Below are 16,217 nucleotides of genomic sequence, written 5' to 3'. Positions count from 1 at the left end.
CACATCCAGCCTCTGCAAGCATTGTTGTATCCTGTGATTGTTACTGTGATTAGGAACAAAAAAGAGCAGGATAGAAAGAGAAAATAAGTGTGTGTGTGTGTGAGAGGGAGAGAGAGAGAGAGAGAGAGAGAGAAAGCGAGAGAGAGATTCAGTCTGCCCACTGTTCTCCCCTGCAATCTGCCACTGCTGCACCCTGGGTAGTGTCAGAATGGTTTGGGCACCCGCTGCGCCACCTGTCACCCCCAGCCCCGAGGCCCGCTGCCAGTCCAGCCACCCGCCACCCAGGCCCAGCCTCAATTAGATTGCTATCACACACCCAGCGCTGGCTCTTTTTCCTAAAGGAGCTTCTCTCTTTCAACTGACATTTTTATCTGATCCCTCTCCACACAAACGCTGTGACCATCTCCAAGTGTAATTTCAGCCCAGGTCTTGCTCGCTCTGATTTAAATTTTTTTTTTAAGTGTCCCTCAATAGCGGAAAATGATTCTGTTTTGCAATATGCCATACTGTATGCACCCTGATGGGGTTAATACAAATCTACAGCTTGGACAGATGTAAGGGTGGGAAATCTCCTTGTCGGTGCAGTTGCTAATGACATTATCACTGGAACTCAGCAAATAGGGTACCCCTTGAAGGGGAATTCGGGGACTCTCTTGTAAGCATGACATCTGGCTCCACCAAACATCTGAGTAAGCAGATTGGCCCTGCAGGCCTGGTGTGACAGCCGACGAGGAAGCTGGGAGATGTGGGGGAACCGATCTGCACAGCTCTGCTGCTCAAGCTGTCACTTTAGCTTGGCTGAGCACAGTTAGGTTCTCCCTGGCTCCCATGCATGAGGCCCCTCCTCTGACTGCCGCTGCCCTGCCGGCACCAAGCCACGTCTTTTGTAGGGATGTACAGATCATCATTCTCTCTCTTTCTCTCTGTATCTCTTTCTCTCTCTCTCTCTCTCTCTCAAACTTCTCTCTCTCGGCAGGGCTATCTCTCTTCTCTCTTCGTCACAATCTCTCTCTCTTTTTCTTCTTCCCTGCCTCTTCCTTATCCTCCACCCACCAGGAGCCACAAAGTGGAATCCATTGTAATCTCCCATCATTTTCTATCCCCAGTTCCTCTGCAGAACTCTCAGCTACTCAGACTCTCTCTTCTTGCTATCTTTGTTCCTCTTATAGTCGTCACGCAGTCATTCAGTAGTTGCTCCACCAGGATCCACTTCAACACGTTAAGAAGTGCTCCAGCTTACCAACAGCCGACCTGTGATTTTACATTTGTACGCTTATGTATGACATGATAACCTGCCAAGGATTGCATACTGTCAGAGAACACTAACTGTTTGTTGTTTTAATGCTGTAAGACTATAAAACATCCTAAATATTGTGCAGTGTCAAATTTTATTAAAGACATAATACTATTATACATAATACTTGCATCCAAAAAAAAAGTTGCCATTATGATGATTGAATTTTTAAACTCTTTTTTCAGTTGTTCCACTTAGTTAGATAAAGTGGGACAGCATGTTTTAGGTGGGACATCTTTTAGGGGTTTAGTTGTACTGTTATTGTAATAAAGCAGCCATTTTGAACACTCAGGGTGGGAAACGCTACCCCCAAGATTGGCATATAAAACTGCTGTTACTTCAACACAGCATTGAAGTGTCTTCAGATAGACCTAACAGTTAACAAATTAGCTAGCTATCTCGGGAAAAACAACCACAATTGCTTGAATTTAGCAGGGAAGTGAGTAGCTGGCTTACCTAGGAAGGATTTGTTGCTTATCATCACCTTTTCTTTATCTCCGGACAATTCCAGCATATCTCAATATTGTATTAATTTAGGATCACTGATATCTGAATTCTTTACTGCCACTTAGGCGCAATAAAGAGATGCACATGAGAATATATATCTGCTTTAAGTATAAGAAGTGTTGAGACAAATAAGAAAAGCAAGATATCTCACCTGTAGATGGCCACACTCATAGACTGCTGATACATTGCTGAGTCTATTTGTGTAGCTTTTACCATTATAATGGAGAGAAATTGGAAGCCATACCAAAAAAAAAAAAGTCACATCAGGGGAGCATTCAGAACCAATCTTCCCTCTAAATTGTGTGGTTTATTAACATATTAACACATAAATACTGTGTGTGTGTGTGTGTGTGTGTGTGTGTGTGTGTGTGTGTGTGTGTGTGTGTGTGTGTGTGTGTGTGTGTGTATAGGCTATATATTTGATATATAAAAACTAAAAGTGTATGAAATTGATATTCTGGTAGCCTACAGTTAGGACTTGAATTATAGCACTGAAGTATAGTATAGAAGATGAATGATGCTGAATGAAATTTGGCTTTGGGCATACTGTACTCAAATGAGTGTGTCATGCCGTCTGCTAATATGATAACAACATGGATCCTTCTCCTCTGGTTAAGCCAAAGGAGCAATTGAGGAATTCAGAAATAAAGTATGTGTTGGGCTAGCATGTTAGAGACTGTAAAGGTTGATAAGATGCCACAGAAGTTGAAAATGCAAAAAGTATCCGACTTATAATGAATTCATACCCTCAATCCTGAAAAAAGAACATCTTATGAGGGCTATCCATTATTCTATCCAAGCATTCAAGGGAATGAATTATATGACTCAGGTAATTACCCACTCACTACAGAATACTTTGTTTCCATCTTTCACTTGCGAAGGGTCAGGAGCAGGCATTTAACTCTGGTTGAGAATAAGCCCAGGGAATATGCTCTGAGGAGCTTCGGGAGCACAACGTCAGGATCCTTCATTATTATAACCCTAGTGCGCAGGAGACATTAAAATGTTTGTCACCGGCTATTATCTTTTAGTGCTACATGAGATGGCCTGTTTTCAGAGTTATGGATGAGGCAATTTCATCAGCAAGACGTTTCCTGGAATCAACTCCACAGTTTAAAACATGCACTCCCATCCTCAGTTTGCACCTTTTAAATCACTGAGCAACATGAGGGAAATCCTGCTGCCGTTGCTGCTCTTGTTGTTCCTTTTCTTGTTTTTACTCGTGTTCTCGTTGTTGTTACTGTTGTTGTCATTACAGATATGATCTATATACTCATATGAATATGTGGATTTTACTTAGAGCCATAACTGTATTTGAGACACTACTCACTTGTCTGGCCTGCCGGGCACCTGCAGGCGTAAGCGACATTTGTTAGCACTCTGAATCTGGTCTTCTTTGATGCGAATAAGCCTCTGCAGAGCCAAACACCAGTCCTGGGCCACGGTGGTGTTCAGGTTCTTCGATGCAAAAAAAAAAATACACAGTTAAAAGTTGTTCCTCAGCTGTGACATGCAGTAGGCCCTCTGGCATAGATACAAGCACATTATGCGCATACTGAGCACAGGTGTATACTGTAGATGTGCTCACATAGTGATGTACTGATACACAAACTGTAGAATAACCTGGCACCCACTCACATAAAACTGCAGTGCAGCACACTACATTATTTCAAGCCATATGGCTGAAGCATTTTTATCCCCTCAAATGTAACGTTGCATTCACTCCAACTCCTGCATCCATTCTACAGTAAAGCCTAGTCCCTCAAGTCAAATAGAATCAAATCAATTTTCTGAAGTCAATGAGCTGTGCAGAAGTATTTCCTCTATTTGTTTGGTGGACAATTTTATTATAACCGGGTGGAGAGTGAAAATCAGTCATTTGGAGAAAGGCCAATATCACTCCTCCTTAGGACATTGTGCTCGTTAAGAGAAGGAAGGCAAAGGGCCACCATTAGCCTGAGAGGCTCTTTGGAGATTGCTAGTGTATACCTCCCTGGCTGTCTTATGTACTGTATGGTAGTGTTAATGTGTTAGTGGCAGAATACTGGGAAGTGTACTGATTTGAACAGGGCTCACTGCAGGAGGGGCACAGTTGGTTTCTTCTGCCACATTGTAAATCTGCCACATCTATCCATTTCAGAGGGAACATCTCATTCCCGCCATTGTGGCGCTGTTGACGAGGAGATAGATGGGAGACTTCAGACCTTTAGAAATTGATGATTCAAGAAGCATATGAGGCCACTCTTTGATCACATTTTAAACACATCTTGAATCTCCTTTTGCAATTTCTTTAAGAGGAATAGCTGATAGAGATTTCCCCAAATGGTTGTCTTTGTACCATCCAAACTTGATCTTTTACTTTGCACAGAGTCCTACATTTTAAATTCACTGTGCATACTTCGATTTTCTCTTTGCTGCTTCTGTGATTCTTTAGCATGTTCTCGGGGCTTCAGAACTATTGTAGGGTAAGCTGCGGTTTACAAAAAACAATTCATATTTCATATATTTTCAGTCAATATTTTGAGATAACTGGTTTATAAATAATTTGTTACACTGCAAAAATGAAAGCAGTTTTCGAGTAAAGACTGGCATGTTTGAAGGTAAGGCTGTGGGCGTGTGTTTTTTTAAAGTGGCTAATTTGGACTGGGGCTTTTAAAGAATACTGAAAGAACAAGCCTAGCCTGTGTAGTGGCGTGATGAATGAAACAGGCTCTGGCTTTTGTGGTTTGGCTTGTAGATTTAGCTGTACTGGAGAGACCTGTGCCTGAAATCTTGCCTCTTGGCTAACTCTGTTGCATTAGAAATGCTGTGTGATAAGTATTTTGCCTATGAGACAGGCCAGCCAGAGTAAAAATGTAACGTGAAGCGACATGCACCTGGTAGGTCCCCTGCAGCGTGCCCACAAGTAGAGTGACCTCCTCCACCACAGAAAGGTCATGTTGCAGCTCCTGTAGCTCCTGGTAGAGCCGCGGTGGCCCCAGGATCGCTTTACCTAAGAGGAGAGGCAACACACAAAGCCTATGAGAGTGTGATATCACAAGCATTTCATATTCTCATGCAAGGATGTGCACATGTACAGTATACTGTATATACACATGCACACACATACATATCCTCTGCATATTGTATATACACACGGAAACGACAGGATTACATACATTGCTGAGCATATGTAGCTCGGCAATGTTCATTCATACAATAAACATGGTGTGGACATTCTGTTATTAAACATGGTATTAACAGCAATGACCATTGTCCTGACGTGGACATGAAATACACATGAAAGTTGAAACTCAAAGTACTCTTGAAAAAAATAGATAAATAAATAACACTGCACCTGAACAAACTTGAACTAGTGGAAGTGCAGAAAGAAAACTTGCTTTTGCTGAAACTCTAGTGGCACTAATAAAGGAGGTTCAATGTGTGGATGGATCGATCTTCATTATTTGTTGAACTACAGAGAGTGAATTTATGAGTAAAAAAAAAATCAGATGGAGAAACTGTTATTTGGAGCCATCACGCCCTTTTGCTGGGCAAAAGGAATGCAGGTGTCTCATTAGACACAAAATTCAGCATCGATTTGAAGCCCGCTCCGTTCGCAGTCTCTCTCTCCTACTGCCGAGAATCGATAGCTCTGTCTCCTCCTGTCTGCCATCCTCCGTCCTAGCTCCCCTGGCCCACATCTCCCCAGCAGCAGGCTCCGCGAGAACTGCCTAATTAAATTTTGCAGGTAGATTTTGCTCTGGAGCTGCCCTGCACTGTCACCGCTGCCACATAATCAAGCAGCAGAGGAGCTCAGCCAGTAGGCGGGCTTAGTGAAGCATGGTCCTCCGAAGGGACCTGCCGCCTTTTGTCTATAAACGTGTGCACAAATGGAGTGAGAGTAAAGCCTTGGGAGGAAAGAGAGCGAGAAAGAGCGGGGGGTGGGCGGGTATTGTTCATTTAAAGAACTCCATTGTAGCCTTTTGGGGTTTAATGGGATCTTTGACACAGACGGCCACTGACATCTGTCATCTGTGCAGGGCAATCAATAGTGGTGACATCTGAATATAAAAGGGTGCGCTGTGAGCTGCTACAATGATGTCTTCCTGCTCCCTCCAAGGGGGATCGCCTGGACCCCTGCACAGGTTCAGTGAGCCCCTCTGGGGGCCTGCTGTTGGCTGCAGCCCCAGAGGTGAATGTGCTGAGTTGTAATCCAGCGTAATCCCGTTGGTGAGGCAGGATATGGTTTTCACACTCAGACACGGCTATCCACAACGGCCGCCAGGCACGTAGCTAGCTAGTGAGGAAGGCCAGAGCCCAGAGGGGCCCATCCCGGCTTTCCGGCCGATGTGGAATAAGTCAGCAATCTAGCACTTAGCTACTGTGCCAGTGATGGTAACCAATGGATTTAAAGACAATGCACCTTCCACACCTGCATCAAAACCCTTCTCTGATCCAAAACCAACTGGTACATTTGTGATAGACTGCAAACTGTCCTGCGCTCCTGACAGCAGGTCAAAAAGAGAAGCAGCAATAATAGAAGTGTAATGGGGGCTCAGTGAAGGTAAGGCTGCGTGTGAGTAAACAAGTAGGCTGCAGTGGTCCAGTCAGCATGTAGGAAGAGAAAACATGGTGGGCCTTCTGTGTCTAGGCAGGAGCAGACTGAGACAGAGAGAAAGAGAGGGACAGAGGCAGAGAGACAAAGAAGAGAAATTGAGAGAGAAAGAGACAGCCTTGCATTTCCCAAAGGGCCGGCTTTCATCAATAAAGGAGGGCACTAGGGCCTGCAGGAGATGAAAAATGACTCCATTTTGAGCCATGCTGAGGGAGTGCGGGATTTAAGCAGGACGCCCCGCTGAATGACATCACAGGGGAGGGGACTATAAATAGACGGGACAGCCTGTCTGAGTGGAAGGTTGGGGAACAGCCCCACAGATGCTCAGGGAGGATTCTGGGTGGACATGATTAAGGTGACCGCGATGTGTCGAAAAGCAAAAAAGAGGAGAGGATGTCCAAATCAAAATCAAGCACCCTCTGTGGGGCATAACATTTGGAAAGTTAGACAGAGGCAGAGGAAGAGGGAGAGGCGCACTGAGAGCTCACCTTACACGATCTCACAACCTTGCAGCAAAGTTGTGAGAGTATACAGTACCTGAACAACATCGAAAACTTAATCCAGTGAGAATCTAAACCAGCCCTCAAAACACTAGCTGCTCGCTGAGCGTGACACGGATAGCTCTGAAGAAGGCACCATTAATATTTAAGTCATGGAGCTGCAACTTTAAAAGCCTGTACCATTACATCCTGATAAGGCTTTGTATCTCCCTTTTCCCTTGGCACATTTATCAGGGATCTCGTCAAGCTCTGTATACACCAGAGTTTTGCGAGGGGTGGTAGGAGAACTAGTGTTTCAACCACCGATTCCTATCTACTGCTACTGGCTCTCTAATTGGGGCTGGAAAGGATGGGAATAATCTCTGCAGATTGATGACTCCACTCTAGATGTGTTTGTGGTCTATCAGAGAGTGAAATGAGACTGTGGGGATGCAGCAGTAGTGGGCTCTCTACCCCCACATCTCTCTCTAAGATAAAACACCCCAGGCAGATGGGAACAAGTGACCGTCATCACTATTCTCTTCACAAACACATCCTCAATCAGAGTGACAAGCAGCACGGCTGCATCTCCAGCCCTCCGCGGGACACTTCAGAACAGAAACAGATTAGCCTTGCTGAGTCAGAGTAAGGGGCCGAGACTAAAAGTCAGTCCAAGTGATGAGATTAACCAGACTGGAGGATGACACATATGGGATAGGAATGAGATAGGGTGAATCAGGTCCGGAGAAGGGTTGTTTTTACCTGAAGCAGAGGCACCACCGGGCCGCTTGGCTCCGCTCTGTTGGAACAGGGTGTCTTTGCTTTGAGCGCCCTCCTGCCCCACCTCTACTACCTGCACCTGCTGCAAGGGGGCGCTCCACTTCATGGTGTACTTGGGGCCAATGGGGACCAGACTGCTGATATCTGGAGGCCCCCTGGTGGAGGGAAGAGGAAAAAATAATAAGAGGTAGAAGGAGGAAAAAACAACCTGGGAGAAATTCCCTCCCTATCCGTATCCTGCTAACAGCACTAATCCCAGTATTCCAATAGGAGGAGAAGTGAGGTGAAGCTCTTTGAAATGTCATGAAGAAGACCTGGGAGAGGGAATTACAATCCGTATGATCAGCCATGTTCACCGCCAAAATTGTACCCCCGGCTGTGAGAAGGAGTTCATTGCTATTCATGTATTCCTGTAATCATGCAGACAATCAACATTGTGATCGGTTTGTCAAGATCCTGGAGGGCAGACAAAGTCAACTTCGGGACACTCGAGTTGAACGAGACATGGAGTGATAATTATTTTGAAGGCTGAACAAGAGGGCTTTAAGCGACATCTTTGACAGGAGCTTTGCAAAATATTAAAAAATCCCTTTCCTGTTTACCTTCTCTCAAGAGAGATGTGATCAATGGCACTGTCATAGCGGATAAATTGGAAAGAAACCAAAAAATCTTTTATGTCAGTAATCTAAGACTCCTGTTGCTGTCGTTAGGCATTCTACCATTTGTTTAAAGCTGATAAAGCTCCTGCAACTCCTGATAGTGCTCAAAACGCCTAGTAGCTATTTCTCTTTACTATGCAGTTTGCCAAAATATCCTTACAAAACCTAGAGCGTCATATTAGAGCCTCGTGCCGCCTAATAGCTATTTCTCCTCAGTATGCCGGTTTGCCAGAATATTTCATGCAAGAACTATGTGTTATGGCCGCATTAGCACTAGTGTTTTTGAAAACAGAGAGTTTAGCTGCTTATTCTACCAGGGGGACTTACTTGACATTTATGTTGGCACAGATGAGTACATCATCAAAGAGGAAGACCTTTCTCTCCTTGGACTTCAGGACCTGCCCTCGTTCACCATACACAGTCTCAATCAGCGTTTCACAAAGGACCAGAGACCCCTGCTCCGAGTTCAGTTGCTAAAAGGGACAGAGCAATCAGATCAGAGTCAGAGGAGACGGGATCACAAAGGGCCAAGGGTCCGTTCCTCCCGGTCAGGGCCGGGAGGAACAGACGTCTCATCGGGGATTAGCAACACATCCGCGGTGTTGAAGGTCAGTTAACGTGTGTGAACATATACGTGTACACCAGAGGTGGAAAGTACATTTACTCAAGTACTGTACAATTTTGAGGTAAGTATCTCCATTTTGTGAGACTTTATAGTTTTACTCCACCACATTTCAGAGGGAAATATTGTACTTTTTACTCCACTACATTTATCTGACAGCTGTAGTTACTAGCTATTTTGCAGAATAAGGTTTTACATGTAAAACATACAATAAGCTCATAAAATATGTTGCATTGTTAGAGTTTAAACTACACAACAGTATATGGAGCAGTTAGACCTACAACATTAAAATACTTCTTACAGGTTAATGCATCAATAATTTAACACTCTGAAGGGACCACTCTTGAGAATGAGTACTTTTACTTTTGATACTTAAGTAGCCTACATTTTACTGCTAATACACAGTAAACTTTTGAATGCAGAACTTTAACTTTTAATAAAGTATTTTTCCATTATGGTATTGCTACTTTTAGGATTTAGTGAAAGACTTTGCCTTGCACCCCTGTTTACAGCGGTGAGAGAGGATACTGAAGGCGACCTTCAGTGGGCTACAGGGAGCTGCCAGGAACTTTTTTTATTTTTTTATTTTTTTTTGTGGTTTGCTTCCAACATTGGTCTCAGATCATTCTGTGTCTTTTTGTCTGCTCTCCACCATACCACCACTGCAAAGTCCGGAACAGCTTAGCTCTTTGGGTCATTGGGACACACAAGCCTTTCCACCACAGTGAGGTAGCTACACATGGACACAAACACACACACACACACACACACACACACACACACACACAAACAGTTTGCTGCATGCACACCTTTACACGCGCACACCCACACACACAAACACACACACAAACACACACAGAGACACAGTAAAAGAATCCAACAACAGATGCAATTTATGCTACAGTATGCTGGCACATGCTGTGCTTTCCAATCATCCATATGTTTGGCAAGGGGAAATAGCAACAGAAAGCCTTTTTTTTTTATCACTTTGGTCCAGCTTCTTTTATGACTGCCTAAATCAATACTTTCAGTTTTATGCATTCTGCACCAATCTTCTAAGCTGGATTCATCACAATTTAAGTGAAGCCAAAACCGCAAACAGCAGGTAAAGTCCAGATATGGAGCTCGCATCCCGGATACCTCTTTGATGTTTGTGTTTGTTCAATAGAAACCGATTTTAGTGAATAATGAATCTCTCTGTTGTGTCCATTCTAAGACCCGCAGTGCAGTAACACTTCTGACCACATTTCACAGAATAGGATGTTCTATCTGCGGGCAATCTGTAGCTGCTTTTGGCTGTGGCTCAGATAGCACAGAAATGAGTCATTAGTCTGACTGGGACTGTCGTTTGATGGCCACAAAACCGTACAGCTCCCTCAAGAGGTGGGCCTCTATAAGAATAGACCCTTAAAGTCTTCAAGCATCAATAGTCACAGAGTGCACTGCACCACGCGTGTGCGTGTGTGTGTGTGTGTGTGTGTGTGTGTGTGCGTGTGTGTGTGCATGTGTGAAACCGGTTCTCACTCACATTGTTATCTGTCCTATTCCGGCGACTTAGATACTTTGAGACAAAGAATGAATATTTCATTGGACGGTTATGGGGGCAATAGAGGAGACGGTTTCCTATTGGAATTCTGCAGTGTCACCGCAGCAAATGGAATTCTGTGTGGAGTGGAGGAGATTGGCCGAATCAGCTCATCTCAGGGTCCTGGAAAGCAAGGGCTGATAGAGAGAAATAAAGAGAGCGGGAGGGCGAGAGCGAGGGAGACAGAGGAAGAGGCGGGCACGCTAGAGAAAGAGAAGAAGAGAGCATAAGTGTAGTGAGAAAGTAAGCAAGAGAGTAAGCAAGAGAGAGCAAGAGGGGAATAGAGGAGAGGTAAAGTGGAGAAAGACAGAGAGAGAGAGAGAGAGAGAGAGCAAGAGCCCAAAAGAGAGGGAGAGCAACGGGGTGAAGGAGATAGCTCTCTCACAGTTTCCAATTAAATGTCTCATTTACCCCCTAATTCTTCTTATTCAGAGCAGCATTTGTTCAGATTTGCAGCGGCAGGACTGTAATTTCAATGTGGTAATGGAATGGAGAGGCAACGCCTCTGCCATTGCATTTTGGTACTGTTTAGGGATGATAATGGGCATCATTTCTAGGAGATCATTTCTCTAAATAAAAATGCCTTCCTAGATTAATGTGCAGGAAAGTGATATAAGTGATGGCTATATACTAGTTTAATTTGCAGGTGTTTGGCTCACACTGATAACAACGCAGAGAAGTTAAAGGGCTCCGAGCTTGGGCTACACAGTTGATTTGATTGGGCCGCGTGTGTGTGTGTGCGCGTGTCAGTGTGTGTATGTGTGTGTGTGTGTGTACATGTGCATGTGTAAGTGCATGCGTATCCAGTCACCTTACTGAGCAGGCGGTCACTGACACTGCGGGCTAGTTGTTGAGTCTCCGCAATCTGGTCGGCTACTCGTTTCTGTTCATTCAGCTTCTCGGCCAGCATCTCCAGCTCTGTCAGAGCCAGCTGCAGCGGCAGGCGATCCACGTGACCCTTAGGTGTATTCTTAAGCATGTCCTAAAAAAAGAATGCACTGAGAGTTAAGGAGTATCCACCGTTGTGCGCTTAGGTTTCTGTGTAATGGCTGTTTTAATCCATTCCTGGGTATACTGTAATATGCTGAATTGTGATAATGCAATAATTTGTTCTCTTTGGGAGAGCGCTGGGTTTCCTTCTTGAAAGGATCAAATGAGGTCAAATATTTTTGGTAATTATCTAATTCTAATTTGTTTGGAGTACCAAGTGGATCAGGAGAATTCAGAAACTGTCAAGTAAATGTACAATACATTGACTTTAAATACTTTCCAGTGGTTGCGTAAAGTTTTCTCTCTAGGCTAAAACAAACCATGAAAAGCATTTGCAAACAGCAACTGACCCAAGTCTGTCTAACTGTAAACATGTGTGGCTTACATGCCAATATTTGTCTGCGACTGTGACCCTGTGACAGCATGCTGCTGTCTGTGTATGCATCTCTGATGTACCTCACTGCCTTGAACTTAAGTTCCCTGTAATGTATGATTTAATACATACACTTCCTCTTTGGAGTACTGAGTTTAGGCAAGAAGAAAATGCCTGATTCACATTCATAACTTATCTTTTGAATTCATGGATAATCGATGCCTACTGAGGGATGAAATGAGCTACTGCAGCTCCAGCAAGCCAAGTTCAAATCCAAATCTTTGCACAGAATAGAAAGTGGAAGAGTCAAGGCAGATGTAAAGCCAGCAATATGAAAAACTGATGTGGCTAGCTACTTTTCAAGCTCTAGCTAACCCTTGCGTAACAGTGTGTGAGGTTTGACTTCTTGTACTTTGGAAAAAGTTAAAATCCATTATTGATTCCATGACCCTACAGCTTTGCAACTTATTATGTGCTGTTGAATCTTGTACCTACTCTGGGCTTCTAATATTGAGATTGTTGCAGTTTGCACGACGTACAGGGATTCACTTCATTAAAGGCAATTAAATGACTGATGCTGTACAAGCAACATATTATACCTGCAGAAGCAATATGAACTGAGGGAATCGTTGAATGGGCTTCACCATCAGGCCATACAGAGTGATCCGGTCAATACTGGATGCCTGCTTCTTCTGGAAAAACCAAGGACAAGAACAGAGTCAACTCAGGGATTTAGTACAGAGGAAAGCAGAACATAGAGAGGAAGAAATATTCTTCCACAGAAAGGACTTTAAGAGGAAACTGTGTTACTCTCACTTTGAGAGAAGCTTGATAGAATCCTCTGTAGACCGTGTGTAGGCGTGCGAGTGGGTGAATAAGGTATGAAAATCAGGGCCTGTTAGTCATATGAGAGTATGAACGAGGAGGTGTTTTATGAGTGTGTTATGTCTATTATATGTATGAGTGTGGGTGTAGGTCAGAAGACGGAGAGATATGTTATCAATTCAGCGGAAAAGTGCCAAATCTGTGCCACGCTGACACCACCAGTATGAACTGGCAAATCATTGGACACATTTACTAGATGTTATGAAAGGTTGCACGAGCTGAACTGTGAGACTGTGAGAGAAATAACGAGAAAAATATATATTTTTTTACAGAATCTTTTGAGACTGATCCAAGAGCTGTAGTGCTGTAGTGTATATATTTATAAAAGAAAATGACATTTCTTTCCAAAATTAGATATCTACCGTTTGAAAAGGTGATATCTACTCATAGAAAAAAAAAAGATCAATAGCATAAAATTGAAAAAAAAAAATGAAAATTTACAAAGGACAGTGGCTAACTTTAGTCCTCGTTGACAAAATGATAACACTTTCATCTATACTTAGGAGATTCATGAACTTCAGCTTGTAGTTTCATTCCCCCAAATGAATATATAAAGTTCTCTAACTATAAAGATTCCAAAGTAATATATAATATCTAAAGTTGTGACATTAAGTGAGTCAGGAATATTTTAGTTTCGTTTTGTTAATCTGATACTTGTTGCCAGGCAACATTAACAGCCTACCAAGACTCCCCAGCATTTACCAGTACACAGGATCTGAAGTAACTGTGCCTTGTGCTATTTTTGGGTGAGAACCTGCGTAGACAACTTTGATGTTGAGGAAAAGGGGAGATGGGTGAGAGTGGGTTTGTCATTGGAGCAATCAAGTGAGCAATTCACCTCACAGATGATTTTAACTGAATCAGGTTCACAAACCCCCCCTCACACACACACCCCACACCCTCTCTCAACACTTAACTGAACAATTACTTATCTACACTTCCCTCTATGTGCACTAACGTGTAACCTCGCTATTGGTCTCAATGATAGGCTAATAGGACAGCTGACCCTCCTGGCATGAAACGGTCTGCTCAGCAGTTCAGACACCGAATTGCAGAAGAAATTCCTGGGAATAGATCCTGGGAACTACAACTTTTCCTCAGTGAACCCCTCTGGACAGTGAAATACTGTTGTAGAGAAATTCAAGACCCACTGATTCTGACAGTTTCTCTCCAGTCTGATTTGCAGTGTCTTTTCTTTCACCGAATGTATGAATGTATGAATGAATGTATGATTGAAAACAAAGAATTTTCAAGGATTACCATTGTCCTATAGAGCATGAGAATCAATCTGCTGAAGGTTTTGAGGTTTTATTTGCGATTGTGTTTTAAAAAAAAAAAAACCCTGGTTGTTCGGTACAAAAGGTGAAATATGTTCTCTGAAATATGTTTTGACTCAAAAACACGTTTTAAATGAAATGATGAGTTTCATAATGACACTGTTAAACTCACTGACAAACCACTCTGCAGCTGCAGTTCCCATTACATTGAAACAGCAGGCTCTATAGATCGCCTGACCTGAAGCTAAACAGGTCAAAAACTCCTTTGTGCCTTATTCTATTAGCCAGATTAACCGGCTCATAAGGCAATAACATTTTTCCTCTTTTGCACTTTTGCACCGGACTGTTTTATGAAATGATAAATGATCTTATTTTAGGGATTCTGTTTCTTATATGTTTTTTATGTGTTCAGTTTTTATTGTTCCATGTTGTTTATACATTTGTGTTTACCTGACTGGATAACCAATTTCCCTTTGGGACAATAAAGATATTGAACTATTGAACTATTGTAAATTTGTCCTTTGAGCCCTGATGGTCACATGCATGCAGTCAGTGCCCCGACGATGTTTTGAAAGCAACACAATGAAATCTGTCCTTGAACGTGCGTCTTTGCCTGTCAGTGTCGTCTAGCCAATATATTCTTTGTTGCGTCTCCTCATTGCCAATAAGAGCTGCAACAGGCAGCGGGAGACAGAGGACAGAGATATTCCCACATCCCCGGACACCCTTTGAGAGGAACCTGTCACCAGAATGAAAAGGGCGGATGTTACCTGGAGCAACATGTCGGCTGTGCCTAAATCAGCGGCACAGCTCAGTGATCCAGGCCCTAATTGTGTGCAAATGTTGGGTACAGGGCATCTGTTCAACTCATACAATTCACATTTAAAGTCACACTGGAGTGAATTTCATTTTTAGCTCATTCTATCATACCATTCACCTTTTAATATCAAAATCTCATTACTTTCACTGGAAAACAGAAAATCTTCAGTGGTTACCTCATGTTGTACCAGGAGGTGTACATTTCCAACCAATAAAACCACCACAGATTTTTGAATAATTGAATTCTCTCCCTAACTGATATCTCATTAGTTTACACTTTTGAAAGATCCCTCCCCGCGTTACGTCCTGCCCCAAAATCCTGTTTCAAAAGGAAATACAGTAGCAAGATGCATTGTGACTTTAAATAATTTCTTGGCACCCTCCATGTGCCTTGGCACTGCCTTTCCCTGTTGATGATCCCTTAAAAACTCAAGCACATACAGTAAACAACAAGACATATCTTGTTTGATTAGTTGTGGGGAGTTGTCAAATTGCTTTACTATTCCAGTTATAGACCAACCAACAGTGTTGCGCAGTCTAATTAATTTCCTTCAGTTTTGTGAATCAACAATTCATATCCTATTTGATTTGTCCTTGGCATTTATTAATCTGCACTTTTTTTCTTTTCCATCATGCAAACCGTGGGAGCGCTAGACATATTGCAATGTTTCGGGTGCATGAGGAAAGGAGTGTATAAATGTCTGAATGAATGCTACATTGTTAGCCAACAAATACTACCCCAGCAGAGTGTGTAACCACACAGTTGTGGGTACACCCTTTTAAATCATCCATAATCTAAATATCCATCTTGTATTTTGTTAGTCTTTTACCAAAACTAACTCATTTGGCTGTCTTCTTAGTAGCCTGAGCCTGTTACATTGCAGCCTTTAGCTCAATAGTCCATTCCAGCTCTCTGGGGCTCTGCTAAATTCTACAGAGGAAGGCGAATAGAGAAACTGAGGCACAACTGGATCACTAAAAGCTGTGAGATGTAGACAAAAATATGACAAATATTACAGCGTGTGTACAAATGATGAAACTCACCTTTAAGAATTCCAGAAAAGCTGGTTTGGACATGCATGCCTTCTTGATGAGAGCCATGGCATTGGTGAAGTTGTTCACATAATCACTGTACACATCGAGCACCATGGACTTGGAAAACTGGGGAAACACAAAGAAGCATAATTATCTGAAATTGCTGAAGTAACAGCCGTACAACAAGAGGGTGTAGTGCTCTGCCATGTTTGATTATTTTGTCTGTAAAGGCATCCACAAACACACCCATGTAATTTTCCCTGACAACTTGAATGTTCATTTAAAGTCAGTGAGTGGAGAATCTAACCATCCTGT

General features: G+C 42.9%; 1 protein-coding gene across 1 annotated transcript in view; it reads right to left on the bottom strand.

The window, feature by feature from the left end:
* Positions 1-16,217, bottom strand: part of arhgef10la (Rho guanine nucleotide exchange factor (GEF) 10-like a) — an 83,938-nt gene that overhangs the window by 62,310 nt on the left and 5,411 nt on the right. The window contains exons 6-14 of the mRNA XM_078283799.1: positions 15,912-16,028; positions 12,486-12,578; positions 11,340-11,505; positions 8,957-8,979; positions 8,644-8,774; positions 7,640-7,812; positions 5,543-5,554; positions 4,678-4,793; positions 3,132-3,259 (exon numbers count right to left, since the gene is read on the bottom strand). Of these exons, the coding sequence (XP_078139925.1) occupies positions 3,132-3,259; positions 4,678-4,793; positions 5,543-5,554; positions 7,640-7,812; positions 8,644-8,774; positions 8,957-8,979; positions 11,340-11,505; positions 12,486-12,578; positions 15,912-16,028 (959 nt within the window). The remainder of the gene's footprint in view (positions 1-3,131; positions 3,260-4,677; positions 4,794-5,542; positions 5,555-7,639; positions 7,813-8,643; positions 8,775-8,956; positions 8,980-11,339; positions 11,506-12,485; positions 12,579-15,911; positions 16,029-16,217) is intronic.

This window comes from Centroberyx gerrardi, chromosome 5, assembly GCF_048128805.1.
Source record: "Centroberyx gerrardi isolate f3 chromosome 5, fCenGer3.hap1.cur.20231027, whole genome shotgun sequence".
NCBI lineage: Eukaryota > Metazoa > Chordata > Actinopteri > Beryciformes > Berycidae > Centroberyx > Centroberyx gerrardi.
The sequence above is the reverse complement of the archived record's forward strand: the minus strand, read 5'-3'. Positions and strand labels throughout refer to the sequence as shown.